Source organism: Akanthomyces muscarius, chromosome 4 (genome assembly GCF_028009165.1).
Source record: "Akanthomyces muscarius strain Ve6 chromosome 4, whole genome shotgun sequence".
Lineage (NCBI taxonomy): Eukaryota > Fungi > Ascomycota > Sordariomycetes > Hypocreales > Cordycipitaceae > Akanthomyces > Akanthomyces muscarius.
In genome coordinates this window covers 1424988-1450366 of record NC_079244.1, presented here as the reverse complement: position 1 = coordinate 1450366, position 25379 = coordinate 1424988, and the positions used below count along the sequence as shown (strand labels likewise).

The 25379-nt window shown below is 55.4% G+C and overlaps 11 protein-coding genes across 11 annotated transcripts; 5 read left to right on the top strand and 6 right to left on the bottom strand.

Moving 5' to 3' along the window:
• Nucleotides 1-657: 657 nt before the first annotated feature.
• Nucleotides 658-2607, bottom strand: LMH87_011131 (uncharacterized protein; the record flags this gene model as incomplete). Its single annotated transcript, XM_056200222.1, has 3 exons — nucleotides 658-2091; nucleotides 2158-2483; nucleotides 2553-2607. 3 exons carry the CDS (start codon nucleotides 2605-2607, stop codon nucleotides 658-660), a joined length of 1815 nt encoding a protein of 604 aa, XP_056052093.1.
• Nucleotides 2608-5290: 2683 nt separating this feature from the next.
• LMH87_011130 (uncharacterized protein) lies at nucleotides 5291-6444 on the top strand (the record flags this gene model as incomplete). Its single annotated transcript, XM_056200221.1, has 3 exons — nucleotides 5291-5639; nucleotides 5695-5823; nucleotides 5906-6444. The coding sequence occupies 3 exons, from the start codon at nucleotides 5291-5293 to the stop codon at nucleotides 6442-6444; spliced, it is 1017 nt and encodes a 338-aa protein (XP_056052092.1).
• Nucleotides 6445-6899: 455 nt separating this feature from the next.
• On the bottom strand, nucleotides 6900-8140 carry LMH87_011129 (uncharacterized protein; the record flags this gene model as incomplete). Its single annotated transcript, XM_056200219.1, has 2 exons — nucleotides 6900-7226; nucleotides 7286-8140. 2 exons carry the CDS (start codon nucleotides 8138-8140, stop codon nucleotides 6900-6902), a joined length of 1182 nt encoding a protein of 393 aa, XP_056052091.1.
• A 236-nt stretch (nucleotides 8141-8376) lies between these two features.
• On the top strand, nucleotides 8377-8761 carry LMH87_011128 (uncharacterized protein; the record flags this gene model as incomplete). Its single annotated transcript, XM_056200218.1, has 3 exons — nucleotides 8377-8440; nucleotides 8500-8694; nucleotides 8751-8761. The coding sequence occupies 3 exons, from the start codon at nucleotides 8377-8379 to the stop codon at nucleotides 8759-8761; spliced, it is 270 nt and encodes an 89-aa protein (XP_056052090.1).
• Nucleotides 8762-9181: 420 nt separating this feature from the next.
• LMH87_011127 (uncharacterized protein) lies at nucleotides 9182-10511 on the bottom strand (the record flags this gene model as incomplete). The annotated part of the gene is made up of 3 exons (XM_056200217.1): nucleotides 9182-9453; nucleotides 9517-10296; nucleotides 10466-10511. The coding sequence occupies 3 exons, from the start codon at nucleotides 10509-10511 to the stop codon at nucleotides 9182-9184; spliced, it is 1098 nt and encodes a 365-aa protein (XP_056052089.1).
• Nucleotides 10512-12865: 2354 nt separating this feature from the next.
• LMH87_011126 (uncharacterized protein) lies at nucleotides 12866-13759 on the top strand (the record flags this gene model as incomplete). The annotated part of the gene is made up of 2 exons (XM_056200216.1): nucleotides 12866-12973; nucleotides 13037-13759. The coding sequence occupies 2 exons, from the start codon at nucleotides 12866-12868 to the stop codon at nucleotides 13757-13759; spliced, it is 831 nt and encodes a 276-aa protein (XP_056052088.1).
• Nucleotides 13760-14705: 946 nt separating this feature from the next.
• LMH87_011125 (uncharacterized protein) lies at nucleotides 14706-15641 on the bottom strand (the record flags this gene model as incomplete). The annotated part of the gene is made up of 2 exons (XM_056200215.1): nucleotides 14706-15250; nucleotides 15347-15641. 2 exons carry the CDS (start codon nucleotides 15639-15641, stop codon nucleotides 14706-14708), a joined length of 840 nt encoding a protein of 279 aa, XP_056052087.1.
• Nucleotides 15642-17024: 1383 nt separating this feature from the next.
• On the top strand, nucleotides 17025-18157 carry LMH87_011124 (uncharacterized protein; the record flags this gene model as incomplete). The annotated part of the gene is made up of 5 exons (XM_056200214.1): nucleotides 17025-17027; nucleotides 17110-17143; nucleotides 17256-17302; nucleotides 17403-17561; nucleotides 17759-18157. The coding sequence occupies 5 exons, from the start codon at nucleotides 17025-17027 to the stop codon at nucleotides 18155-18157; spliced, it is 642 nt and encodes a 213-aa protein (XP_056052086.1).
• Nucleotides 18158-18482: 325 nt separating this feature from the next.
• Nucleotides 18483-20637, bottom strand: LMH87_011123 (uncharacterized protein; the record flags this gene model as incomplete). Its single annotated transcript, XM_056200213.1, has 3 exons — nucleotides 18483-20038; nucleotides 20114-20365; nucleotides 20427-20637. The coding sequence occupies 3 exons, from the start codon at nucleotides 20635-20637 to the stop codon at nucleotides 18483-18485; spliced, it is 2019 nt and encodes a 672-aa protein (XP_056052085.1).
• Nucleotides 20638-22002: 1365 nt separating this feature from the next.
• On the top strand, nucleotides 22003-22571 carry LMH87_011122 (uncharacterized protein; the record flags this gene model as incomplete). Its single annotated transcript, XM_056200212.1, has 2 exons — nucleotides 22003-22005; nucleotides 22149-22571. The coding sequence occupies 2 exons, from the start codon at nucleotides 22003-22005 to the stop codon at nucleotides 22569-22571; spliced, it is 426 nt and encodes a 141-aa protein (XP_056052084.1).
• Nucleotides 22572-23021: 450 nt separating this feature from the next.
• On the bottom strand, nucleotides 23022-25296 carry LMH87_011121 (uncharacterized protein; the record flags this gene model as incomplete). Its single annotated transcript, XM_056200211.1, has 5 exons — nucleotides 23022-23512; nucleotides 23572-23843; nucleotides 23907-24497; nucleotides 24562-25189; nucleotides 25260-25296. 5 exons carry the CDS (start codon nucleotides 25294-25296, stop codon nucleotides 23022-23024), a joined length of 2019 nt encoding a protein of 672 aa, XP_056052083.1.
• Between the last annotated feature and the right edge of the window lie 83 nt (nucleotides 25297-25379).

Sequence of the window (25379 nt, the reverse complement as noted above, 5' to 3'; positions counted from 1 at the left end):
GCCGCAGTTGCAGGCCGAGGCAGAGCCATTGCATCCACAGTTGCCGTTCATGTTGAAGGTATTGAGGTGGTAAGATGGTAGTCTTAAAAAGGTGGTATAGAGTAGGATATGTGAAATCGAGATTGTATCTTGAGCTTAATGAACCGAGATCTGGCAAGATGCAAGGGACCTCAACGCCCATTTATATACACCAACTTTTGCGTCTTTTGTGCGTCGCAGATCCAGCTCTTACGAAAGCATTTGCGCTGTTTTCGCGGTGGCGGTCGCTTGGGGCCCACGCCACCGAAAACCTTAACCTGTTTCGGTCCGTCGCTGTCGCGGGATTCAGGGCGACATGGCGAATAAGAGAACCCGCCAGAGGCCCAGGGAATCACCGGCCTTGGCCAAGTCGCGAAAATCACTCCGTCATCCTGTGTCTTGGCTCGGCTCGTCTGACACTCGTATCGCGTTGTTTTCGCTGGTTGCAGCATGAGTATCTCGCGCTGTGGGCCAATTTACCAGCCAAGCTACTTGCGGTCTTTATGCGTCCAACAATGCGAATGAAACATGCCATCAAATTCTAGAATCGCTAGGTTCTGTCGGTCCAAGAAATACTACGCCCAAGCCATACGCCTAAAGACAGCATTCGAAAATCAAGCGTCCAAAAAATGAAGTCGCTCAGGCCATACTCTTCTCCCCGCTCAGCACCGTTTGCTGCTGGCACCACGATCCTCCGTCCTGCATCGACTTCTTCCGCCGCTGCTTCGCAGTCCACCGACACCACAAAAAGGTCGACATCATCAATCCAACGCCGGATAGCGCCAGCATCAACTGACAGCGCCGTCTCGACAGCGTGTGCTTGTGCCACGGCAGCGGCCACGGTGGCGATGCGTCCTTGTCCTGGGCGGCGGCCAGGTGCTCCTCAGGCACCACCCGCTGCGTCGACCATGTACCGCTCGCGCCCTCGCTCCAGATCAGCTCAGAACGCACCAGCTCCTTGCCATCCCCATCGACGCCGATAATCTCCATGACCTCGCCGACGTCGCGCGGGATCAATATGCGCGTCTCGAACCCTGTCTTCTCAACCACGCGGCGCGCCCCCAGGCTGCCGTCGCCGCGTTCCGTGTTGTTGCTGCGCAGCACCCACGCCGTCGTCTGCGTGTCGCCGTTCCAGCTCACGTACAGTGCGCTCTCCTGCGGGCGCACCACCATGGCGGGCTGCGCCGCCGGCGTGCCTGTCCACGCGTACTTGGAAATGACTCGCCCGCGGCTGCCGCCGCTGCTCGTCTTCGTATACCCGGCGAATAATGGTGCAGAGGGCTTCCGGAAGCGTGCGGTGCACAGAGGCCGGCCGCTCCGTGAATACTCCGTGTACGCGACTGCCGACGGGTCGCCGTCGCCCCAACCCACAAAGACGTGTCCGCTGCGCAGCCGCTGCAGGCCGCCCTTGGAATGGCGCGATGCCACGGCGGCAGGTGTGCTGTACGTGCGCAGCAGGACGGCCGTGTTGGTCGTCGTGTTGAGATGGATCATTCGCGCGTTGCTCCGTCGCCCCGCCTGGCCCTCGACGTGGGGCACGTAGCCGCCGTCCAGTAGCAGCAGCGTCGAGTCGCCGTGCCACTGGATCCCCTGACTGGAGATCATGGCAACAGTTTGCCCCGTAGCAATGTCCTCAAACGAGTTGAGCGCGCCGCCAAGCACCCAGAGCATGTGTCCGTCGGTGCGGTGCAGCGCTGCGGCGTTGCACATGTTCTGTGATGAAATGACGTAGTTGCCGTTGTGGTCGATATCGATGCCCGTCGCGTGGAAAAAGTCAAACGCCGTTTCGGCGGTGCGGCCCTGGTTCTTGATATCGGCTTGGCTCGTCTCGACGTCAAAGTGCTGCGAAGCCCTCCATTCGAAAATGAGCTCGTTCGATGCCATATCGACCTCCTGTATGATTGCGTCGTTGATCCACCCACTCTGTAGGCCTCTGAAGGGCTTGTCTACCTGCGTGATCCTGTGCATCATCATAATCGCCGTCCCGTTGTCTGTGAGCTTGAGCTCGACCGGCCTGGACGGGGCCTCGCCGACCGGCCTTAGCTCCCTGATCACTCCGTAGGATTGGTTCAGCTATCAAAAAGGCGTCCGAATTAGCTGCTCCGTTGTATGTTGCTGAAGCGCGGCTCGCCAACTTACAACGACGTATGATCCGCCGCGATCATCGCGACTGCTTTCGTAATGCCAAAATGTAATGTAGCTCCGGTCGCCCACCATTTGTACCTTCAAGTCGCTCGTCCGGCCCCAGCCGCTCTGCGTCCACACCAGGTCGCCGTTTGTTCGAAAAATGGCCGGCCCCTCCACGTCGGCTTTCTTGTTTGCCGTTGCGGCGCTGGCCGCCACTCCCGACGCTACAAATAAGAGCCCATCGTCGCAAGGCTGCTTGCTGTGCCACGTCTCCAGCTGCGGCGGCGTTGGGCCGCAAAACGTCTTGAAATGTGGTGATGGATGCGGACTGAGCGAATCTGAGAGCCGATTGGCGACGCGGCTACGTTCCCCGCTTCTTGAGGTGTCGCATTCCGTCTTTAATGTACCGGTTGTGCCAGCAACCAGCACGGCAAACTGTAGAATTTTGGCAACCTGTCTCATTTTCGTGTAGATGATGTCGTGGCGGTGCACGTGTCCGAACAAGTCACAGTCGCTGTTATCCAGCTATTGCTATTGAAGCATCGCGAGTGTTTTTGGCAATGGGAAAGAGTTGAAGCGACCGAGGAGGAGGACAAGTCAAACAATCGAGTGTTACAATGTCAAGAGGACCATCATTCCTTCACGTGGCTGGCCACGGACGGGGGGAAACCTACCGGTTTTACATGACAACGACGTGAGACACGTATGTCTAATTTAAGGATCAGGTCACGATGGGAAACGTAAAAAGGGAAAAGGAGCCGTCTTTTACCCCGGAAACTGTTCCAGTGTACTCAGATTGGTCCAAGACATGCCAAAGGGGCGGGGGGTCGTTCGCGGAGCAAAACGCCCCCTTCAAGACAACTTGCGTCACCAGTCGTCGTACCATGGCTTCACCTTGACGGTGGCGCGTTTCTGCGTAAAACTAGAAACCAGAGTGACCCCAAGACAAAAGGCTTAGCTGGTTGGCAATTTGGGACCAATCAGCGTAGTTAGGTTATATATGAAAACGCCTGCGCAGGAATTTTGTTCTTTCCATCTAGCGTGTTCTACGGAGTTGACTTGGCAATTGAGATGCATCGTCCAACTATAATTGCAGCGCGCTCGTGCCTCGCGGTTGACGCTAGCTGGCTGACTTGGCAAGCTGAACTTGAAACCATTTTCCTTTCTGTCATGTAGAATGTAGTTGCTTGGAGAAGCGACTCGCCAAAGTTGTGTCCGATATACCATGGCCCGACACGGCGCAAAGAAATGAGAGAGCTTGCCCGTTTCGTTTTCGCTTACCAAAGTACATCGGCGCCAGGCGATACCGATCGTAAGATATTCGCAGCACGCAAGATGCACTACCCACTGCTCCCAAAGCCCCGTGACGTGACTTGACACGCAAGCTAGTTTCCCCTTTGCCTCATTGTGCACTAGCTAGAGGTGTCGGCTTTTGGGGGCGGCACTTAGAGTTCTGCCCCTGACGGAATGCCTTTTCCGTCGTGAATGTACAAACTATTGGCAATAGCAGCTGCAGCAATTACATTAACGTGAGATGATACAATGCGGCTCCTGGTCCTTTAGACTTTTTCCCTGTCAATTGCGTCTTTTTTCCTTTTTTTTTTCTGGAACTTCTGGAACTACAGAGTAGCAGACAGAGTGGAAAACCCCACGCCATGTGGGATCTCCGATCTGCCAATCGTGTTTCGTCAAGCCCCGCGAAAACTTGGTGGCGCTACGCCTGCATGAGCACACACTCACACCCTCACGGGTGGCAAGCAAGCCACAACGTACTTGAGAGATAATGCGAGACAAATAGATTAATTGCCATTGGCTTATTTACTATTGGACACTCAATATATCCTGGACGACTAGCGCCGCCTGATAATAGACATAGACCAGACCAAAAGTTCCCGAATTAGCAAGTGGCAGCAGGTTCAAGCCATATGCATGAACGCAGCTAGCTCCTTCCAACAGTTACTTTCTTCACTGCCCGTGAGGTGTAATGAAAAATTGACTCATAACTGTGTGACCATACACAAGCTTCCAAGACTCCGTAGAAGCTTTGTAGACTCAAGTTTGCCAATAACCTGCTGGAGCATAAAATGGAGCGGGCGGTAGTGTATTTCCGCATTTTCCGCGCAGTGCTTCCAATAACACGTATGAATTTGGAGACATGTTTGCTTGGATAAGTCAGCGGCCTTTTAGCGTTACATTGGGTTTATTTTGACTATCCATCAAGCTGCATGCCAAGGCGCCAGCTAGAGACGCTTGTAGTGGCTGGGGGAACGTAAGCCACGTCAAAACGGAATTGCAACTCCCCCTAAGATGAATCAGGTACCTGAATTGTACAGTACTCCCGTGCAGTCGGCGACCTCCGCCTTCTTTTGAGAGGATTTGGCTGGGGATGAGCGTCAGAATAACTCAATCGACCTTTGGCTAGTCATGGTTGTACCGGGGGGACCCTGTTAGTCCCAACGGGTAGATCACAATGGCTGAGCGAATGCCGAACAAAAGTTCTCTGTTTGAATTCATGCGAAATGGAACCTTTGTGGACAAGTTAAAAATGCTCAGATCCTGAATTACCAATGCGTGCATCTGTTGGCCTGGTTTCCTGCATGGGCTTCCCCGCTTGTGCGCCGTCTACAGACAAGATGTGCAAGTCGGTCGTAACTTCCAAGAACGCCGATGTGGGATGACCGCGACATGATTAGATTAAGTCCGCTATCATTGGCCCACGGGACACTCACGGCTACTTATTTCAAGCTTCCGGTTATAGTTGCTGTCTGGGTGGTGGATATCTGCTCTGCACGGATACTGGTGCCCCCATTGAAGACTACGCCCACGTAGACTGCCGAAACTCAACCGCTCAGCCTCTGCGTCGCATCGACAACAAATCTTGAAAACGCCGCTAGAGACAACAAATTGTTTCGATGCTACCGTAGCCCTGCGAGTCAGACGAGTCGCCAAGGAAGTCTTGTAAGACCTGCTTGTTTTCGACTAGTTCGAGTAACGATGGCATTGGCAAGGGCCGCAGCCAACTTCAGTATATAAGCTATGGCCACCTCCTGCTGTACCACACAGAGAAGGTCCAAGCAGCTACAAGATCTTTAGCAGCCTCTCAGATATCTCGGGATCCTTGTCTTGTTCACTGCCACTCCGAACCATGTATACGAACATCCTCACGGTGGCCCTTGGCCTCGCTTCTGTCCCGTTGGTGGCCAGCCACCCGGGCGAAGACCACCACGCGGAAGCGATGAAGCGTCGCGAGTTTCTCAAGAACAACGTCGCGAACCTGGATCATTGCGCTGGCAAGCTGGATGCTCTGGGCGTCACGAAGCGATCCATCCAGCGCCGTCACAGCAGGATTCACGGCATCAGGGAGAAGCGCGGCCTCGTCGCCCGTGACCAGCATCATGAGGGTCGCAGCTACAACGCCGAGGTGAGCCAGGCGGCCGAATTCAAGAGCAACTCCTCGTGTGTCCTGTCTCCTGAGGAGATTCTCGGTCCTTACTGTACGTGCCGTTCCCTCGTCCTATCCAAGTTGCCTGCTAATGCAAGTACATGCAGATGTTGCCGGCGAGTCTATCCGCTCAGACATTACAGAGGACCAGACCGGTGTGCCGGTTCATCTGGATATTTCCTTCATCGATGTCAACACTTGCCAGCCCCTTGTTGACTCTTGGGTTGACGTGTGGCGTAAGTCTCTCTCTGCTCCCTTGAAACCACTTGCATCTTCTCCAAGCCCACTCTAACCCTGTTTTTCTTTCCTCTCATGCAGAGGCCAATGCCACTGGCGTCTACGGCGGCGTCGTCCAAGAGGGCTTCGAGAACAGAAACGACACCTGGGAGGAGACCTGGGGCCTGACCTGGCTGCGCGGCATCCAGAAGACGGACACGGACGGCGCCGTGCACTTTGAGACCATCTTCCCCGGCCACTACGAGGGCCGCACCCTGCACATCCACGTCCTGACGCACCCGCACGCCACCCCGCTACCCAACAACACCATCATCGACGAGCGCGCCTCGCACGTCGGCCAGATGTACTTTGACCAAGACCTCGTCGACCGCGTCGAGCAGCTGGCCCCGTACAACACCAACCACCAGCCCGTCACGTCCAACGCCGAGGACGAGTTCCTGCAGGGCGATCTTGAGGCCGGCGGCTACCCGTACCTCCAGTATCAGCTCGTCGGCGACAAGCTCGAGGACGGCCTGCTCGCATGGCTGAACCTGGGCGTCAACGGGACCGAGGACAAGGTCGTGGACCCCATCACCACCTACCACCCCCGGCCTACCAAGCCGGCCAACGCTTGCGCGTAGGACTGCGGTGAAAGGATGAATAACGATGTCGAATAGTACACATTTTCTCAGATTATATGACCACATATAGCAAAAAGTCAAAGTTTCCCATCCGAGTGACCTGCGCAACTGTGCCGTTGCTCTCTCCGTTTGTAGTTATGAAAATACAATAGTATCAGTGGAAGAAGTCAAGCCTCATCGTAATACCCGCTCGTCCTAGCTGATGTGTGGCTTAAAATCTCAGGTAACTCCGTTGCGTAGGTGTTTTCGTCCAACTAACATTTGGCTAGCCATGGTACATTTCACATGGCGATAACCAGAACTGCCACTTTAAGCCATCTCGCACTCGTTCAAAAAGCAATTCCACATTGTAGCTTTGACAACTATAAGTTTATTGTACATTATACACAGCATGCTTTTCCTGCATGCTCTCCAGCTTACAGTCCTCTCTCCCTCTGTCTCCCTGTCTCTTTATTTTATACTTTCCCAAGAAGGTGTTGCATCTCTCTGTTCTTCGGCACATCCGTCGTGCCGGTGAGCGGCAGTTCTCTCTTGGTTAGCTCCTCCTCAATCAGCTTCCAGCGGCCGACAGCCACCTCCCTGTCAATGGAGCTGACTCTGCGGTCATGCACCTTGACATTGGCCAGCTGCACGAGCTCCTCCGTCTTTTGCAGAATCTCGGCCAGGCGCTTCGCCTTGGGTTGCTTAGCCGTCAGGGTCAGGAGGTGCCCGACGGTGGCGGCGGCGCCGAGCTTGGCGTCGGGAATCAGGTTGCCGGTGAGTTGGTATAGCCGCTTGCGAAGCTGTTGTGCAAAGTTAGCATGGCATTGTCAGCGCGAAAGCAGGAGTCTATGACACGTACGGCAAACTTCATCTGATCATTGACGGCAATCTCCTTCCATGAGGGATCCCACGCCTTGATCATCTCAGCAGCCTCTTCACTGGAAATTCTCTCTGGCCGCGTGACTTCTGTCTCAGCTTCGGTCGTCTGCTTGAGGCTGCTGGCGATAGCGGCCGCTTCACCCTTGAGCACGGCACCACCGTCTTGGGTCACAATCTCCGCGGCGAGCGCAGCGTCCAGGTCAGCACGCGAACCTTCTGCCCACTTCTGCGTGGCCCATTCTCCCAGCGCGCCCGTCTTCTGCAGAGCAAGGACTTCCACGAGCGCTCTTCGATAGTACACCTCAATAGTAGCCTTGTCCGTGACTTTTTCCGTGCTGGCAAAGGCCTTGAATTGATCCAGCTCGCTCCAGTGCCCGGGCTGGTCCCACCAGTCACTCAGAGTGCCCATCTCCGTGAGATCCTCCAGCGATGTGGCCGGCTCGTACGCAGCATCAGTGGCACCCACTTCCTTTGGTGTCGCGGCTTCGTTTCGCGTAGCCGGGAATGGCAGTCTCGAGCGGCGCACGGCCAAGGGTCGCTTGTCGGCGGGATCGGTGCCCTCGAGGGCTTCGCGCGGCAGCCGCGTGACGGCAGAGTCTTCCGGCACGTCTTCGGGGCGCTGCGTGTACGGGTCGGCGGCGCCGGGGGCATCGCCATCCTTCCAGAGTTTGCTGCGCACCCACTCGGTGTTCTTGGTGCTGCTCCGTGTGGGCGTGGTCGAGATGTGGCGAGCGGCAAAGGCGCTGGCGGCGGTCCTGCGCGAGGCTGCTGAGCTCGCGCGGTGCAGGGACTGCATGCCCTTGACCCACGATATCCGAGGCATGGCCAGATTCATGCTGGCACTTGTGTTATGTCTTTTTCCTAGATAGAAAGCAGAGTTGGATGAAGCAACGGCTCCTGAGACCCGCGAGCGCTGGGACAACTTTTTTGGCGTAGGGGTCAATTGAACCAACCAGATGTCGGCATGCACCGTAGTGGTGCCCCACAGCGCAAGCACGCCGCCCGGCCCCTACAAGGCATTGTCTTGAATGCGCCATCTGCCAAAGCACATTCCCATCATTCTACAGAAATATGGCGCGAATATATATCCTTGCGCTGCTACTTGCAGCGCTCATGTCTCTAGCTGCCGCATCCTGTAGGTGGAACGCACGCCTGCCATTGTCAAGAGCCATCTCTCTAACATCCTGAGCTCAGCTGCGCCGACCTTTTGCAAATGCACATGCTTCAAGAACAGCACTATCATCCCTCTGGGGCCAGAGCACCAGTCAAAACGGTCGCTGCCCTTCTTCGATACGATAGACACTTCTTCGAGCGAAGCTCCAGCCGTGGCGCCGCGATCAGCCTCGACATCATGCTCCGAGTGCACCAAGGCCTTTTGCCTACAGCAGGGTATTCCCTTTTGCAAGGATGCGACCGAGGACGACGTGTTCACACAGTGTTTCCAGCGCGACAGTAACAAGGACAAGATTATTGTTTGGGGTTTTATCCTTGGGACCCTCGGGCTGCTTGGCTGGGCAGCATTCAAGCGCTTCTCTGAGTGGCGGCAGGGTCGTGGGATTGGTCGTCAAGATATGGGCTACGCTCCTGTTGCTCCAGGCCGGTGATGGAAAATTATGCATATATAAATACAGTTTGCGGGTAATGGCGTTTTAGGGGTGTCATGCATTGCTGCACGAAGATATGTAAACCAAATAATAAGGTATTCATGACTACAGATACGCTGTAGCAGGCTTCGTGAATAACTCCATCTCGCAGATGGTCCAAACTTTGTTACGTCACATCTTGCCCCTCTTTCGCTGCTGATATCACTTTTAGGCGCCAGTTCTCCATCCTGTTTCAAATTGTCCATGCATAACGTTTCTCAAATGTCAACTTTTTAGGCAGAGCTGCCGTTTGCTTGTCTGCGGACGCGAACAGCCTCGGCGAGATCCTCGAGGACCGTCACCGTGTCCTCCCAGTGGATGCAGGCATCTGTGATGCTGACACCAGGCTTGAGAGCGGCGGGGCCCTCGGCAGGAACTTTTTGGTTGCCCTCGTTGATGTTTGACTCGATCATGACACCAACAATGGCCTTTTCACCCTCACGTAGTTGGTCACCAATAACCTTGGCAACCTTGGGCTGGTTGTTGTGGTTCTTCTGGGAGTTGCCTATTGCGCAATGGATTAGAAAAGTTCAAGCCAAGAGTACACCGTGTAAATATGAGAACTTACCATGTGAGCAATCAACCATGATGGCCATTTTTTGCTTCTTATCCTCTAGGGTCTTCTTGGCAGCCTGAACACTCTCCTTGTCAAAGTTGGGGCCGTAGGTACCGCCGCGGAGAATGACGAAGCCGTGCTCGTTGCCCTTTGTACGGGTGATGGCAGCGAGACCCTGCTTGGTGACACCCATGAAGTGGTGTTTGGCGGCGGCGGCACCAATAGCGTCAATGGCGACGCCAAGGTTGCCGTCGGTACCGTTCTTGAAGCCGACGGGGAAAGACAGGCCAGATGCCAGTTCACGGTGAAGCTGGGACTCGGTGGTGCGGGCACCAATGGCGCCGACAGAAATGCAGTCGGCAAGGAACTGTGGGGAGATGGTGTCGAGCATCTCGCTGGCGATGGGCATGCCATTGTTGGTCAGGTCAACAAAGAGCTGGCGAGAGACACGCAGACCCTTGTTGATCTCGAAAGAGTTGTCAATGCTAGGATCGTTGATCAGACCTTTCCAGCCGACAGTAGTTCTCGGCTTCTCGAGGTAGGCACGCATGACGATGCAGAGGTCGCCGGAGAGCTTGTCGGAGAGGGCCTTGAGACGAGCGGCATACTCGTGGGCCATGGGGGGGTCGTGGATGGAACAAGGACCGACGACTACGAGCAGGCGGTCGCTGCGGCCCATGACAATGTCGGCGGCGTCATTACGGCCCTTGAGGACGGTCTTGGTGGCCTTGTCGGTCAAAGGAATCTCGGTGGTGAGGAGAGCAGGAGGGATAAGGGGATCCTGTCCAAGGACTTTTTGAGAGATTAGTATATAGATTCGTTTGATGTAGCAATAGACGGCGTGGTTGTGGTGTCGCGGCGGTCAGCTTGGGTAGCCAGGGAAGAGGGCATGATGCCCCGCGTCGGCGACCGGCTTTACTTGGCCAAATCACAGGATGGAAGTTGTAGTAGAGAAACTCACTTCGAGTATCATCTGCAGCCATGCCGAAAAGACTTGAAGACGACATATTTTCTGAGCTTCTTTCTTGAAAGCTGGTTGTGCAGAGGGGTGGCTTTATATCGCAATCGAGGTACTGTCAGGTCGGTAGATTTATTTCGAGGGTGCTATCCGTAATCGGCGTGGTGCAGATTGGCGCGATGCAGATTCCGAGCCCAATTATGCAAAAGAGCAATTGTTTGACAGGGGTACAAGGAGAGGGTGTACAGAAGCGAAAACGTTGAAGCTTGCAGGATGTGCCAAGAACGCAGATATAAAGAAGAGAGAAGGGAAATATTAAGCTACAAAGGCCATCTACCGTGAGTCAGATCTGCGAGGTTCGGACGTACTGCCATGCGCCTAATAAAATCCTAATTTTTCTCTTGTCCGAGAAAACTTATCGGCATCGCTGCGACAGGCGGCTCCACCGGCCCAGGGGAGCCACTCGTGCCACTGAAGAGGGCCGGAAGGGCCGCTGGAAGGCCGCTGGCATCGCTGAGAGTCGGCAAAGACCACTGAAACAGCCCACTGAGGGTCACTGAGCCAGCGGGCCAGTCGCCAGAGCCAGCACGTTGGCTGTCGTGTGGAAACAATGGAGCTTGAATGCCTGATATTAGCGCACTTTGCTGCAAGTCAGTTGCTTGGCCCCTGTAATAGTGCTGCGGGATGCCCTTCCAGCGACAAGAAGCATGAAGGGCGTACTCAGTGCGTGGGCTGATCAGTGCATGTCGTCGCTGTTGCATGTACTGTTGACTGGACCTCGGAAGCGTCCTACGTCAGTTGCGGGACCTTGGCCCAGCAGTTAACTGTCTAGAGGCTAGCGTCCTTGCGTCCCTTGACAGCTCTGCGCCGCTGGCAAATGAGCTTGCGGGCAATGCCAAACCCCTACCAGTGCAGTTTCGCAGGCGGTGGCCCTTTCTCAGTACGGAACGATGCGCCGGGATCTACTGGTACCAGTAGTCTGGTCGTTCTAGCGGACTGAGGCCAGCAGTGGCTACCGGGCCATGGTCAAAAGATGTGTAGCATTACCAGTCTAGAGAGACATGCAGCCTGCGGAGGAAATACCGACGTGGGCTTTTGCTTGGTTGGAGAAACAGAGCACAACTACTGAGAGCCCGTTCTGTCGGCCTCTGCCAATCCGAACGCCATCTTGCAGATCAGCAGCCAACCTCCAGAGCTAGTGCGATGCGGCCTGCCATCAGTCCCAGGCCCGCTATGCCACTGAGCAGCGCCATCGGAACGGAGAGAGACATTATGCAGAAGCACTGCAGCCATCTTGAGTGCGCATGAGCTGAGCTCGGGTGGTCCGGCCTATGTTTGCTACCTGACTGCTCCAAAACTGAGTACGACTTTCTGTGCCTTAGCATCCTGAGTGGATTCGGTAGTTGGTCGGCGGAACATAATGACAACAACACCAGACTTGTTCTACAAGAAGAGAATCAAGGGTGCAAGGGGCAAGGTACGCAGAGCTCCAGAAATACCTCATGATTCTAGACAACCATTTTTTTATACTTTACAGACGGGATCACGCGAGAGTTTGATACCTTGGCGTCGATATTTTGCTCCAGGGTAAACTACTCCTAACCACTGCAGCCACTACAGCCAGCCGCTGTAAATAGCCGTTACAGCCACAACGCTTCCCCACCCGTGGCATCTGGAAAGAGCGCGCTCAGTGGCAGACTGACAGTGCATGCAGCGCGACTCTGTTCTCTCCGCATCCCACCACTAAATATCTGGAACGCGTACATTTTTCCCTTGTAACTTTGAATTATCGTAGAGAATAGAGTCTCTCCTCCACCAATCAGTCCCGACATGACCCCGGTCGCACATCGGCTTCGAGGTTGCCATCTTGGGCAACAGTGAATGCCTCAGGGTCCCCCCTCCACCGCCACTGCCTGGTCCCTTGCTTTTTACCAACCACTGCCAAGTTCCAACCATCGCCTGCTCGCTCTCCGCCTGGCGTATCCCGCCTCCTCCCCCCCGCCCCCGACGGCCGGCTCTCTTCTGTTTCAGGCTCTATGCTTCATCCTCCCCGAGACTTGCTACTACCACCATACCCAGTAGATCATCTCTTTTGTACAGATACTCTTTTTCTTCTTCCTTTGCCTTTCTACTCAGCCGACCCAGGATACCCAAATACGATTTTGCTTCGCAAAAGCAAACCCGCCCCGTCAGCTGTAGCAGATACGAGCTGCCGTCGCCGCCTCACGACTGTTCCGCAGCGCTCCAGACACAGCCTCCTGCCCACACACGTTCCTGCGCGCGACTGCATACGTATCCCGTCTCAGCAGCCATCACATTTTCACTGCTCTTACCCCCGACGCCCAGGATTGTCCCCTCGCTGCTCGTCTCGTCCGCCCGCGTGCGACCGGCATCTCAGCCAACATGTTTGCTCCTCAGCAGTATACCGACATGATGGAAGCTGGCCGAAAGAGGCAACGAGACGAGGCTGAATTGGCCAACGGAACTGCTGGCTTCTCCGAGCACCGTGCTGTAAGCAAACCAGCGTACCTTAAGGCAATGCCTCTAGGCTCACAATGCTGACAATACTTCTAGAAACGTCTTCAATGCCTACCAGTACGCACCTCGCCGATGTCGACGCAGCACAGCCTGCAACCCCCCACGATGATGGCCTCTGGCATGGATGGCACGGAATTCCCTTCAAATAACAATTATTCGACCTGGCAAAATAATGCTTCCGACAACCAGCAAACGGCTATGATGGAAACCGTTGAAATGCAGTCTGCGGTACCAAGCCACCTGCAATCAGACGCTGCGACTAGTCGTATCCCTACGCCTATCCAGCCCAGTTTTGCCGACCAGCTTCGAGGCCAGCAGTGGGCCAATTCTGCCGCTGGTCGCCATGGCGTCGTTAACATGGGCCACCACCAGGTTGGGATTGCTGACCAGCCCTGCGCTCACTGCGACGCACCTCCCGGCCAAGATTGGCAGAACAATCGAAGACTGCCTTCTCCAATCTCGGAATCAGATGATTGTATGGCGCACTCGCCCGGAAACTCTGCTGCGCTCCTCGCGATGGAGCATCCAAATGCCATGATGGATATCGAGATCCAGCGACAGGGCACTTCTGACGACGGAGAAGGCGAACCGGACTCTCCCAACTCTCATCGAAAAGGTCACACTCGAAGCCGACACACTGTCAATACCTGGACATGGCAACCGGGCATGAAGCGCAGTTTCAGTATAGGATACAGATCCGACTGCGACAAGTGCCGTGACAAGGTGCCTGGCCACTTTAATCACATCATTATCTCATAGAAAGGGAAGAGCTTCATCGCAGATCCTGTTACAGAGCAGCAGGTTTGGGATGACGCGGTTCGGCCACTGTCGTGGTCACGCAAGCGAAAGCAGCTTCGCTGTTTCGCAAAGCGGATGCCGTTAATCGGCTGAGATTCAGACCGCAAAACCACCCGAAAGAATTGCTAGTCTGGCTTCTCTCGAAATTCCACCTGCCTGTTCGGCTCAAGTGATCTCCGGGTGAATCTCGAATATTCTTTGGTCGTGGTCGACACCGCAACAGCCTGCACATACTCCATTCAAGGAGCTGTACATTTATCTTCGCCCTCAAGAACACATTCACGATGGTACTTCAGTGGCACACAGTCATTCTTCTTTTAGTTGCATTTTTACGGATGGAGCGTTTGTCTTTTCTTTTTCAGCTATTATCCAGGTATCGTCTCAGCGGAATTTTTTCTTTGTTGCATTGGGCTATTGCACACTCTTTTCATATTATTAGATTCTTGAGATCGTTCGTTCGACTCGCTGCATTATTTAGACAGGTCTGTTGCTACAGTTAATCTGTGCCGCCCATCTGCAGAGCGCTCTGCACCATCTCATACAGTAATTCACTCTTTTACTGCTTTTTTTCTCTTTGGATATGACCCTCCCACCCTAATGGCCCACTCCGTTGCCGACCATATCAGCGTGCTGTCGTATTGAGATGATATTGTAAACTGTTGTGAATGCGTAGATATTGGGGATGCGAGATTCATCTATCGTACATACAAACAAAAAAAAGACTCCATGACGCCGTCTAATGCTCAACCCATCTACAGTCTATGATACAGTTTTTGTCGCCAATCACCTCGACAAGGCTTCCCTTTTATCACGTACATGTGTCCACGTCTCGCCTCCGGATCCCAAGATATACAATGATGCTGATGCTTTGTGTTTTCCACGGTTGCTTTCCGCTTCGGAGTGCAACCTACCAGGGCCACCATCCCTTCTTGGTAGAAACCTGCTCGCCCGACGCGCCAGCGAGGCCAAGTTGGTCTAGGCTGCCGCCTCTGCGCTGGTTCTCCAACTCCCTGTCCCAGGCGCTCTTGGCCGCGGACTCGACAGCCTCGGCCTTCTGGGCCACAGCCTGGGTGGCCGACGTGGCCGGCTCCTCCTTGCCGCCACCACCAAACAGACCAGAGACAACGCCAAATACGCCCTTTCCGGTCGCAGCCTCTGTGCCGCTGCCGTCGCCCTGCAGCGTGGGCTTGAGGTGCTCCTCGAAGTGCGTGCGGTGCTCGGGGGGCGCGATGAGGGGCGGCAGGCGGATGCCCTTCTCCTCGGCCTCGAGGTTGGCCGCGTCGACGAGCGCAATCTGCTCCTCGGTTGCCTCGCCCTTGAGGTAAGCCAGGCGGGCGGTGGCGAGCTCGTCCGATCCGAGCTTCTTCTGGGCTTCGACCCACTCGGCGCGTCGGGCGCGGTTATATCGAAGCATGTCCCATACCGAGTATATGCTGACAACGCCGGCAACAGCTATAGAAGAAATTCGCCACCCGTTAGTTCCGACTGATGCTAGGTGCCGAAAGGCAGCGTCGTTTGCCAATGCATTGGGGGGAAAGTATAGCTAACCAGTGAAGACGACAATGCCTCCTACGGTCCATCGGTGGGCCACGTCGAGGAATCGTCTCGAGGCATCGATGATGCGGTCCGTCTGGCTGATCTGGGCCTTCTGCGCCGCCAGGTGCGCGAGTCGCAGTCGCTTAACACGCTGCTCTGGCGTCTCGCCGGGAATTCTCGAGGGCTTCGGTGTGGCGACGTAGGCGGATGAAGAGGCCGAGCCGGCCGTCTTGGATGTGGCGTGAGGAATCGTCGAGGTGAACCTGGTGGCGTCCTTGACGGTACGCGGGCCAATCCTTGAGGCCATGGCTTCCGTCGGGTTCGTATAGTATTAAGGTAGCAGAATAAGGAGAAATAAATTCGTTCCAGCCGCGATAGAGGAGCGCAATCAGCAGGGGTAGCGATGAAGAAACAGGTGGACAGTAAAGAAGTACAGAGGCGGGTGCTGTCCAAAGGTTTTCTGCCGCGAAAATGGGGCGGGTTCAAAGGAGTACCAGCTTGTCATGAGATTTTTTGGGAGTCCCGGTTTGGCGTCAGAATTCGCGCGCTATGATTGGCACGGAGAAATTCCGGCGAACGAGAGCTCTACGGTGCAATTTAGTACTCGCGGCATGTCAGGAGAATAATTTATTGGTATCTAGAGTAGTTTATCTAGAGTAGTGTATTTGTTGTCTTTGGCAATCAGTTAGTACCAATGCAGAAGACAACGAACACTTAACCTAGGTGGTGCTGGCAGCCAGCCTTTGGCTCCCAATCAAACGCCCAAGAAAGGGAGATGGGTAGAACGTCCATTGTAGACATAAAGAGGTCCTGCACGAAATAATGATTGCCAGGCAAAATTCTACTTTGCCCAGAATATGCCGCTTATCGACGAGACATGGCACAGCAATGCGAGGGACTCGGCGCGAGCTTAACGGCAATGTGAAGGTCACCGTATTTGCATACAAGAAGACATCACGAACCGTTGCCTGATACCAGTGCCTCACGCAGGCTAAGCATTGCAGCGGCTACGAAGTAAAAATATGTTGATGTGAGTTCTATTGCGGAACAGCTAAGGAATCACGGTTAAGACGCTGATAATATTCCGCAATCCGTCGCGTCTTCTTCATGGCGGCGCATATAGCGTCGCTCACAATGAAAAGCTGAGGAAGAAATCAAAAATTACGCCCCCTATGGCCCCGAAGGACAATAGAGCGTGGATCGACACCGCGCTGTGCAATGCAGGCCTTCCACACTGAAGCTCCCAAATCTTGAGCTGGGGAGTTCGGAACAAGGTAAGTATGAAGAAGAGAAGAGGAAAATAAAAAAGGTAAGCCGGCGTTCGAGACTTTATAGCTTTCCCGTGCCAGCTACGAGCCACCTTCATGCCTGGTCGCCTTCCAATCCAGGCACGCAAGGCAAACAGAAGCTCGGTCGCACTAAGCCAAAACAGGCGCTGGGACCCGCCATCATGTTTTCGGGCTAGCGGCAACCACTCAACTCGTCCACAGTGCACGTGACTTTCCCACACAACCTGATCAATTTTTTTTCGCTTGTCTGTACAGTGGAAAGGGCACACCCCACCAGGTACGTATCTTTCGTAGGGCACGAAAACCCTTCTAAGAAATTGTCAAGCCTCCAACTCCTCTGATTATTCCACGCCTCTCCGAACAATCGACAACCCGGATCGTTTGATCGCAAAGCAGACAAAATGGTACGGAATCCCGCAATTGCGCAAACGCATAAACAAACAATGAGAGACGTGATGACTGACATGTCATTTTTCTTTTCAACAGGCGATCAAGCACAACCAAAAGATCGTGAAGAACCGTGAGCATATACCCCCAACCGTCCGAAGCGAACTCGAAATAGCGATACCACCAACAACCGACGGCAAACGTATGATGAGGGGAATCAACGACTGACTGAGGATCCTGAACAGACTTCCACAAGGACTGGCAGCGTCGTGTACGCACGCACTTCGACCAGGTATGCGATTTTTTCCCGACCCGAACCCGCGCAACGCTGCTGCGTTTCGGCGACACCAATGCTTGGAGAATGTGGTTATTGACATGATTGGAATCTCTAGGCTGGCAAGAAGGCTTCCCGCCGTACTGCCCGTCAGGCCAAGGCCGCCGCTCTGGCTCCCCGCCCCGTCGACAAGCTCCGTCCTATTGTCCGATGCCCTACCATCAAGTACAACCGCAAGGTCCGCACCGGCCGCGGTTTCACCCTCACTGAGCTCAAGGTAAGGATTATTTAAAGCCGACTCTGTCGTCCTCTTGCGCAAATTTCCCATCGACGACAAACATTCCAAGCGATATCGACAAGCCGCTACGATTGATGGATTCTTAATCCATACATCAACGGGAAGCGCTCTAGGACGACGAGACAACTACGCAGATGCACGCTTCCAGGGTTGCAAGAAACTAACAAATTTCACAGGAGGCTGGTATTGCCCGTCCCCTGGCTCCCACGATCGGTATCGCCGTCGACTTCCGTCGCCAGAACCTGTCCGAGGAGTCCCTGGCCATCAACGTCGCCCGCCTCAAGGCCTACAAGGAGCGCCTGATCCTGCTTCCCCGCAAGTCCAACGCCCCCAAGAAGGGTGACACCAAGACCGACCTCTCCAAGATCAACAAGGCCGCCAACATTGCCTCCGTCCTCCCCGTCGCCCCCACCGACATCGCCTTCAAGGAGATCAAGAAGGGTGACATGCCCGCCCCCGTCAAGGGCGGCGCCTACGTCTCCCTCCGCCAAGCCCGCGCCGAGAAGCGCTACCTGGGCGCCCGCGAGAAGCGTGCAAAGGACAAGGCCGAGGCTGACGGTGCCAACAAGAAATAAGCGGCACCTCGTCGGGTTGACGAAGGAAAAAAATGGGATACTACTGGTGTTTTATGAGGGTTTTGTGCTCTTTGCGTATCTTAACGGAGTGGGCATGGGTCGGCTGCAAGGCTACGATATAGTGCTTGGCCCGGTTCATAGGTCCAGGGTAAAGAATTATTTGCATGATCATTGGCTCTCCCTTTTGTATTCAACGTTCAATGAATCAAAAAAATTATGTGACTCTAATTTTCCCTAATGCTATGGTGAAGTGTCGTGTGTGTGATCTGACTTTTGATTGCTCGCAAATTCTTTTGTGCTAATTGTAAAGTACCCTCTATATGCATTATGCTGCAGCAGATTCTTTGCTCCTTTGCGCCACGATCATCTCGGTGCCATCTTTTAGCAGACCCTCCAAGAAGCCACGGCTCAACGGCTTGAAGTCGTCATTCCAGTTTCTCAGCAACTCCGTACACATGACCAGAGCATTTTCACGCTCAATGGCCGCAATACGCTCCTTCTGCTTCGGATCGGCCTGCTGGGGCTGCAAGCCCAGGCCCTCGACCGCCGACAGAGCGGTTGTGCTCTCATCCGTGGCCTCGTCCACTTCTGTGACCTGAGCGCTGTTCTTCTGGCCAGTGATGGTCTCCGTCAGTTGTGCCGAAACATTCTCCTGCTGCAGCACGGCAGCAATGACACGAGAGCCGTCTACGGAGCGAGACATGAGAGCGAGTACGAACCACGCCTCGGAGCGCAGAATCTGCCACTTTTCCTGCGTGACGAGAAAGGCGAGCGGCGCACCCACATCGTGGCGGGCATAAAACGCAGATCGGCTCTCACTGTCCGAGTCTCCGTATCGCGGGAGCAGCTCCGCGGCGGCATTGGAGTGCAAGACGCGGCAGATGGCGGCAATGGCCCGCGCGGCCTCGACCTTGGTGGGCTCCGTGTCGGTGCGGCCAAAGAGAGAAACCAAGTCATCCACGCTGCTGCTCTTCTCCGCCGCACCAGACTCGCTGTCTGCGGTCGTCTCCGTTTGGCTGGTGTCTTGACAGAACTGCGATACGTTGTCTGGGCAGTTGGAGAGCAGGAGCCTTGTCAGCGACACCGCGGCGTACTGCACTTGCGGCTGCGCGTCTAGGCCGTAGATGCGTGGAAGACAGGCCGACTCCAACAGCGCACGCAGCGCCGGCTTGTTTTGCACGGGTATAGCCAAGTTCTTGAGGAATGACAGCGCCGAGTGAAGGAGCTGCGAGTCGGTGACGGCCGGGTTAGTAAGGATGTCGACGAGTGCCTCTTGCGGCGCGTACTGCTCAACCAGCGACGTCGACGCGGCATCTGATCTCGACAAGTTGCCCAGCGCGAGGCAGGCGGCCGCCTGGAGCTGCACGTTGCTGCTCCGGAGCCAGGAGAGCACCGTCTGCGCGGGCGCCGACGTCAGCGGGTACGTCTCGTGAAAGGCATCCTGGGCCGTCAGCTCGGCGACCATGTTGAGCATCGAGAGGCGGAGCTGCTTCAGAGCGGTGGCCATGTCTGGGTCGTCGACGTGCGCCAGGTCGAAGCCCTCGTGGGCGTGGCGAAAGGCGTCCAAGAAGAGGCCAATCTGGTCCTGGGAGAGGGCGAGGCGCTGAAACCTCTCGGCAGCGAGGTAGGCGACGGCCACGGAGCCGAGCGAGGCAAACTCCTCCACGTCGTCTTTGCAGGACGTGTTGATGGCGACGGAGAGGAGCACGGCGACAGTATTTTCGGCGGCTATGGCGGCCTCGGAGTCTTTGTTGACAATGAGCGCGAGGATGCGGCAAAAGTACAGGACGACGCCAATGAATTGTGATAGGTTTGGCGAGGAGAGGAGCCTGATCATAGCTTGGCTGATCTTGAGATCCGAGGCAAGAGTTTGGGCAGGATCTACACCACAGTCTTGTCAGTATGCCATGCTTTCTAGATGATGTCGAAACCAAACACAATGATGTAGCCACATACCGTAGTCGACCATGACATTGTATAGCACCGGAATGGTGAATTGAACGACACTCTCGTCACTTAGCTGACGAATAACTGCCTCTAGGCGGTTTCCCTCCACCATGAGAGCTCGGTTCTTATTTGTGTCTGCGCATGCATTTCCCACAATTCGCAGGGATTGGATTTTGAGCTTGTTGCTAATGCCGTCCTTGGCAAGCTCCTCGAGGAAAAATGCCAAAATGCCAGAGTCACCATATGGCAAACGCCACGCCTCTAAAGACAAAGTTAGCCTCATTCCACTACTGTTATTGAGGGCTCAAGACTGAGTTCATACCATCCCGGCTGCCGTCTCCCAGCTTCTCAGCCACCGCTTCGAGCTGAGTCCTGTCCGAGGCTCGCAGCTCCTGGCAAGACTTGAGCACATCTGCCAGGAGCTCGGTTCGACGCTGCACTACAGATTCCGCCTCAAGAGTCTCGTCGTACTCTTCGGCCGACTCTCCGCGGCCATTGCGCTGGAGCAAGTCTGCGATATCTTGCGGCGTCATGGTTGCTGGTGAAAGATCCCTGCTCACACAGCAACGAACAGGTAAAGGCGAGTGTGGGCTTGCCCGAGGTAGCTTGCCCGAGGTGAGAAGTGAGAAGGGACGGCAAGTGGGTGAAACAGAATAAGCCAAAAGTCTCAAATCTTCCGAGATCCTGACCAGGCTGCTCAAAAGAATATCAAATGTCGCCTTCGCAATACTTTGATGTATAATGTCGACCCGAGGTTTGGCATCCAGCCGCTTAGGGCGCCCGAGAATTCTGGTGTAGCCACTGTAGTGAATGCCCTGTATGGACCCTTGCGCCCCGTCAGGCGCCCTAATAACAGCCGCTAAGAACAGGCGTCACTAGAGGCTACCCTTGAGCAATTGGAATACATAACGAATCTCACCATTTCCTTGTGTACCCGCCTATGAGGAGTGCTCCAGATTTCCTTTGACGTGAGAGCTATGCTATTGTACATCCTCCCTCGCGTGTTCGCATTAAAACTCGCAGCATGACCTTGCGTTACATCTGGGAGACGGATATACGGGCGTCCTCCGAGCCACCAAGTACAAACGCGAAAACTCGATTTTTGTGACCCGTCACCTGAAGTCAATGAGTCCTTCAAATCGAAAGAGAACCGTCTGTAGGGTTCTAGCCTTATTATAGAGGATGTCAAAAGGATATTGAGCCGGCAAATGACCATAGGAAGAGACTTGCGACAAAAGAGCCTGAATGAGTCTTGGGCAGTGAGTTCTATATTACCAAATAAGGTTAACGGTCCTCAACAATTCCCCAATCCGCCCGGTTAGCTCAATCGGTAGAGCGTGAGACTCTTAACAGAGTTCACCATCTCAAGGTTGCGGGTTCGACCCCCGCATCGGGCTTTTCCTATACAAGTACGATTGAACCAGGATGGGGCGATACTTTTTTTGTGGTTGTTGGCCATTGTATTTTTTTTTGCTGACTGGGTTGACGCGAGCTCTTTTAAGAAAAAAAGGAAGAAAAAAAGAGATACTGAAGATTAACTCCGAATCGTTTATTTCATGAAGGGCATTTATCGTATTTGATTGAAAGTATTGGTAAATTAAGCGTATTGATCGAACTGTCTGTCGCATGACTAAGCATTGCTCTGCGGGTTAACGGGCCTCTGTTCAGAGCCTGGCCGGCGGCGCATCGGCCCTGGGTCTGGAAAATCTGTCGCCTCCGAAATCTCGCGACTTTCTCCTTTGCGTCTGTTTCTTCCGACTTCAAGGCCGCCACTCAACCGTCCCCCAGACGACGACGCAGAAGCATCTTGCTGTCTCGCGGGAGAGAATCTTCTGCTCTCGTTATTGCATTTTATCAAACACAAATCCCCGTCAGCGATTGAATTCGTCTGATCCAAAATGGTACGGAAGCAGTCCGCAGTACTCTACTCTGTAGGGACGAGCAAACAGCTTTGCGCCGGCGCCCAGCTCGGCCGATCATTTTTTGCAACGACCGTTCTCCTTTCATTCACGATTCATCAGCTAACAGTTCTTGTCCTCCACAGGCGCACCGCTTCGTTCTCACAGCCTTTGTCACGGGCTCGCGCATCCTCGGCCGGTCCTTTGTGGCGGCGTACAAGCAGGCCCAGGCCGCGTCGGCGTACCAGCGCGCGCAGGCCAAGTCGGGCAACGGCGGCGGCTCGGTGGGCGCCTCGCTGTCGGGCGGCATGACGCTCGACGAGGCCTGCAAGGTGCTCAACGTCAAGCCCCCCGCGGGCGGCCAGGCCAACGTCGAGGAGGTGCTCGAGCGCTACAAGCGCCTGTTCGACGCCAACGATCCCCAAAAGGGCGGCAGCTTCTACCTGCAGAGCAAGATTGTGCGCGCCAAGGAGCGTTTCGAGCGCGAGCTCGGCCCCATGAAGGAAAAGATCGAGCAAGAGGCCGAGGCCCAGGAGGGGTGGAAGCCCAAGGTCTACAAGGACCGGTAGGCTGACTCCTTTGGCGGCTGATGCAGGACTGAAATCGAGTCGTCCGCATCGATAGCGCGCGCACTCGGAAGTTTCACAAGCCGACTCGACGAACATCGACATGCTCGAAGCGACAACGGCTTACGCGGAGTAATAATTTGGCAGCTTAAACGTGGCTGCGGAAAGGAAACGGGGAAAGATTTCCTTTGTATACATGTACATCTTCACTCGACTGCGGCATGGCACGGCGTTATATGGGCGGAAAATACACTACAATCTAGAGAAACAAGAATCCGCCGAGGGGCTGACGGCAGCCTCTGATTCTGAAGCAATTACTGGTATATTTGTACGAATGAAATCTTGCCACCTAGGTGCGCTTGGTCTTGACAAATTACCACCTGTATTATTTCATCAACAATATACTATTTATATTTTCAGTAAAAAAACCCTGTATTCTAGTTTTTGCCACGTTTAGTCTCTCCTTCGCACAAGACCTTTCCAGTAGTCAAAGCTGTTTTCGTCACTTTGCAGGGACCATATGCGACCCGTGCCGCGGCCCTCTCTGTCCGTCTCCTCCACGCGGAGCATGCCCCAGTCGCGGGTGATGCCCAAGACGCGGGCTCTCGTGCCGGCCTCGGCCTCGAGCGTAATCTCCTGGTCCGTGTGCAGCCAGTGGCGGTAGTACCGCGACTCGAGGTTGGCAGAGAAGCCCTCGCGGCGGAACTGGGCGTACACGGCCTCGATGCGGGTGAGGATGCGCGCGAGAAGCGTCTCGAGGTGCAGCGGCGCGGCGCCCTCGCCGAGCATGTCCGATATGGACGTCGTCGGGCGCGGGTTCACGGCGTTGATGCCGATGCCCAGGATGATCTGGTAGTTGCCGTCGTAGTAGCCGCACTGGGAGAGGATGCCGCCAATCTTGATGTACGACTTTTCCGACGCAGGCTTGCTTGGATCCAGCGCATCTTGAGGACAAACTGTTGGTAAGCTGGGGTGAGAGTTCAAAAGGGTTGTGTCGACTCACAGATGTCATTGGGCCACTTGAGCTTGACTTGGAGGTTCTCGTAGCCCCGGCCGTACGACCGAATGGCTTCGACAACGGCGATTGCGGCAATGTACTGGACAAAGACGACGGGCCGCGACGCGGCCAGGTTGGCGGGGTGATTAATGATGACGGAGAAGAGAAGAGAGCCGGGCGGCGCAACCCAGACGTTGGTTCCGCGACCGCGGCCGGCAAGCTGTGTGGAGGCGGTAAACGTAAAGCCAGAGGGCAGCTTTGCGATAAGCTTAGGATTTCTGTTTCATTCCGACAATTAGCACAAGTCCTTACCGGACATGGTGTGTGACTCTGCAACGCACTTTTCAAGAAGAACATTGGTACTCGTGACGACGTCACCGTAAAGAAGAGTGTTGCCCCATTCTCTCGCATCACTCTCGATGGACTGAAATTGCTGCAGGCTCGAATAAAAGAGCTTGTGGTTGAAGCGCGGCGTGAGCTTCTCATTCGGTAGCTGCTGCTCGTGGGCCACAATGTCCTTGGTCACGGACTTGTAGTCGGGCACGCCGTGTGCGTCGAGCTCCGGGGCGGCACCGGCACCGGCGTCCGGGAGCGCCTCCCTCAAATCTTTGAGGTTCCAGGCGCCGCTCTCCTTGCTACGGATCCGAAACGTGTCGGCCTCGCCCCGGAGGAGGTCTTGCCCGTGTTCCCTGTCAATGGCGGCGTCCTGCCAGTCATGGAGGAGCTCGCTGACCGTGCCGCCGTCCGCGGCGGACAGGTGAAGGCTGGTGAGCACCAGCGGGGCGGTGCCCTGGCTGTTGACCTCGAGGCCAAGACGCTCGAGGCACAGGCCCAGGAAGCCGGACCGCGTGCGCTCGTCGCGCGCGAGGTTGGCAATGAGCTCGTCGTAGTGGGGGACGTCGGGCTGGCGGTGCAAGTTCTCGGCAGCAAATCTACGCCAATGGTGTCAGAGGTGCCGATAAAATGATTACACGCTTTACAAAGTGTTGGACTCACTCTGGATGGGTACCGCAAAGAATAACCTTGCCGTCGCCAATGCTGCACTGGACAATGGCGGCTTTGCCACCCTCGACATCCAGCTCATCGCAGTAGGACGCCAGCACCTGTACCTTTTTGCCCTCCCACTTCTCCGCGTCTACAAACACGCCGCCTCCGTTGTAGTAGCAGGCCATCTCCACCGGCAGCCTGCCCTCGACGACGTCGCTCGCCAGGCTCAGCCGGGCGGCGCGCGCGCCCCTCTCGCTCGCGTACTCGAAGCCCTCGAACGCGCCGCCGCGGCAGGTGCCCGGGAAGAAGCCCAGCTCGCGGCTGCCAATCACCTCCAGGGGCGTGTTGCCGACCTCAAATTCGCAGCGGCGCGAGCCGTAGTAGCCGCCGGCGCAGAGGCCGAGGTATGCGCCGCCGCGGCGGACAAAGTCGGCGATGCGCCGGTTGCCCTCGCCGTTGAGCACGCGGCAGTAGCCCAGGTCGCCGCCGCCGGGGACGACGAGCAGCGCGCACGTCGGCGGCCACGGCTCCTTGAGCAGCACGGCCTCGCCGACGGGGATGACGGCGTAGTTGGGCGAGAGCTGCCGCCGCAGCGAGTACATGGCGTGGCGGACCGACTCGCTGGTCGTGCCGGTGCCTGGGGGGAGGGAGCATTGGGGTCAGAAACGAGAGCTAATTTGAGCAGGTTTAGGCACGGGATAGAATACCGGTGTAGACAAGAACATTGAGCCGTTGTGGCGCCATCTTTGTGAATCTCAAAGTGGTCTGTACAAGACGGGTCGCCAGCCGTCGCACAGAAGTCTGGAGAATTTCCACCTTACAACCTC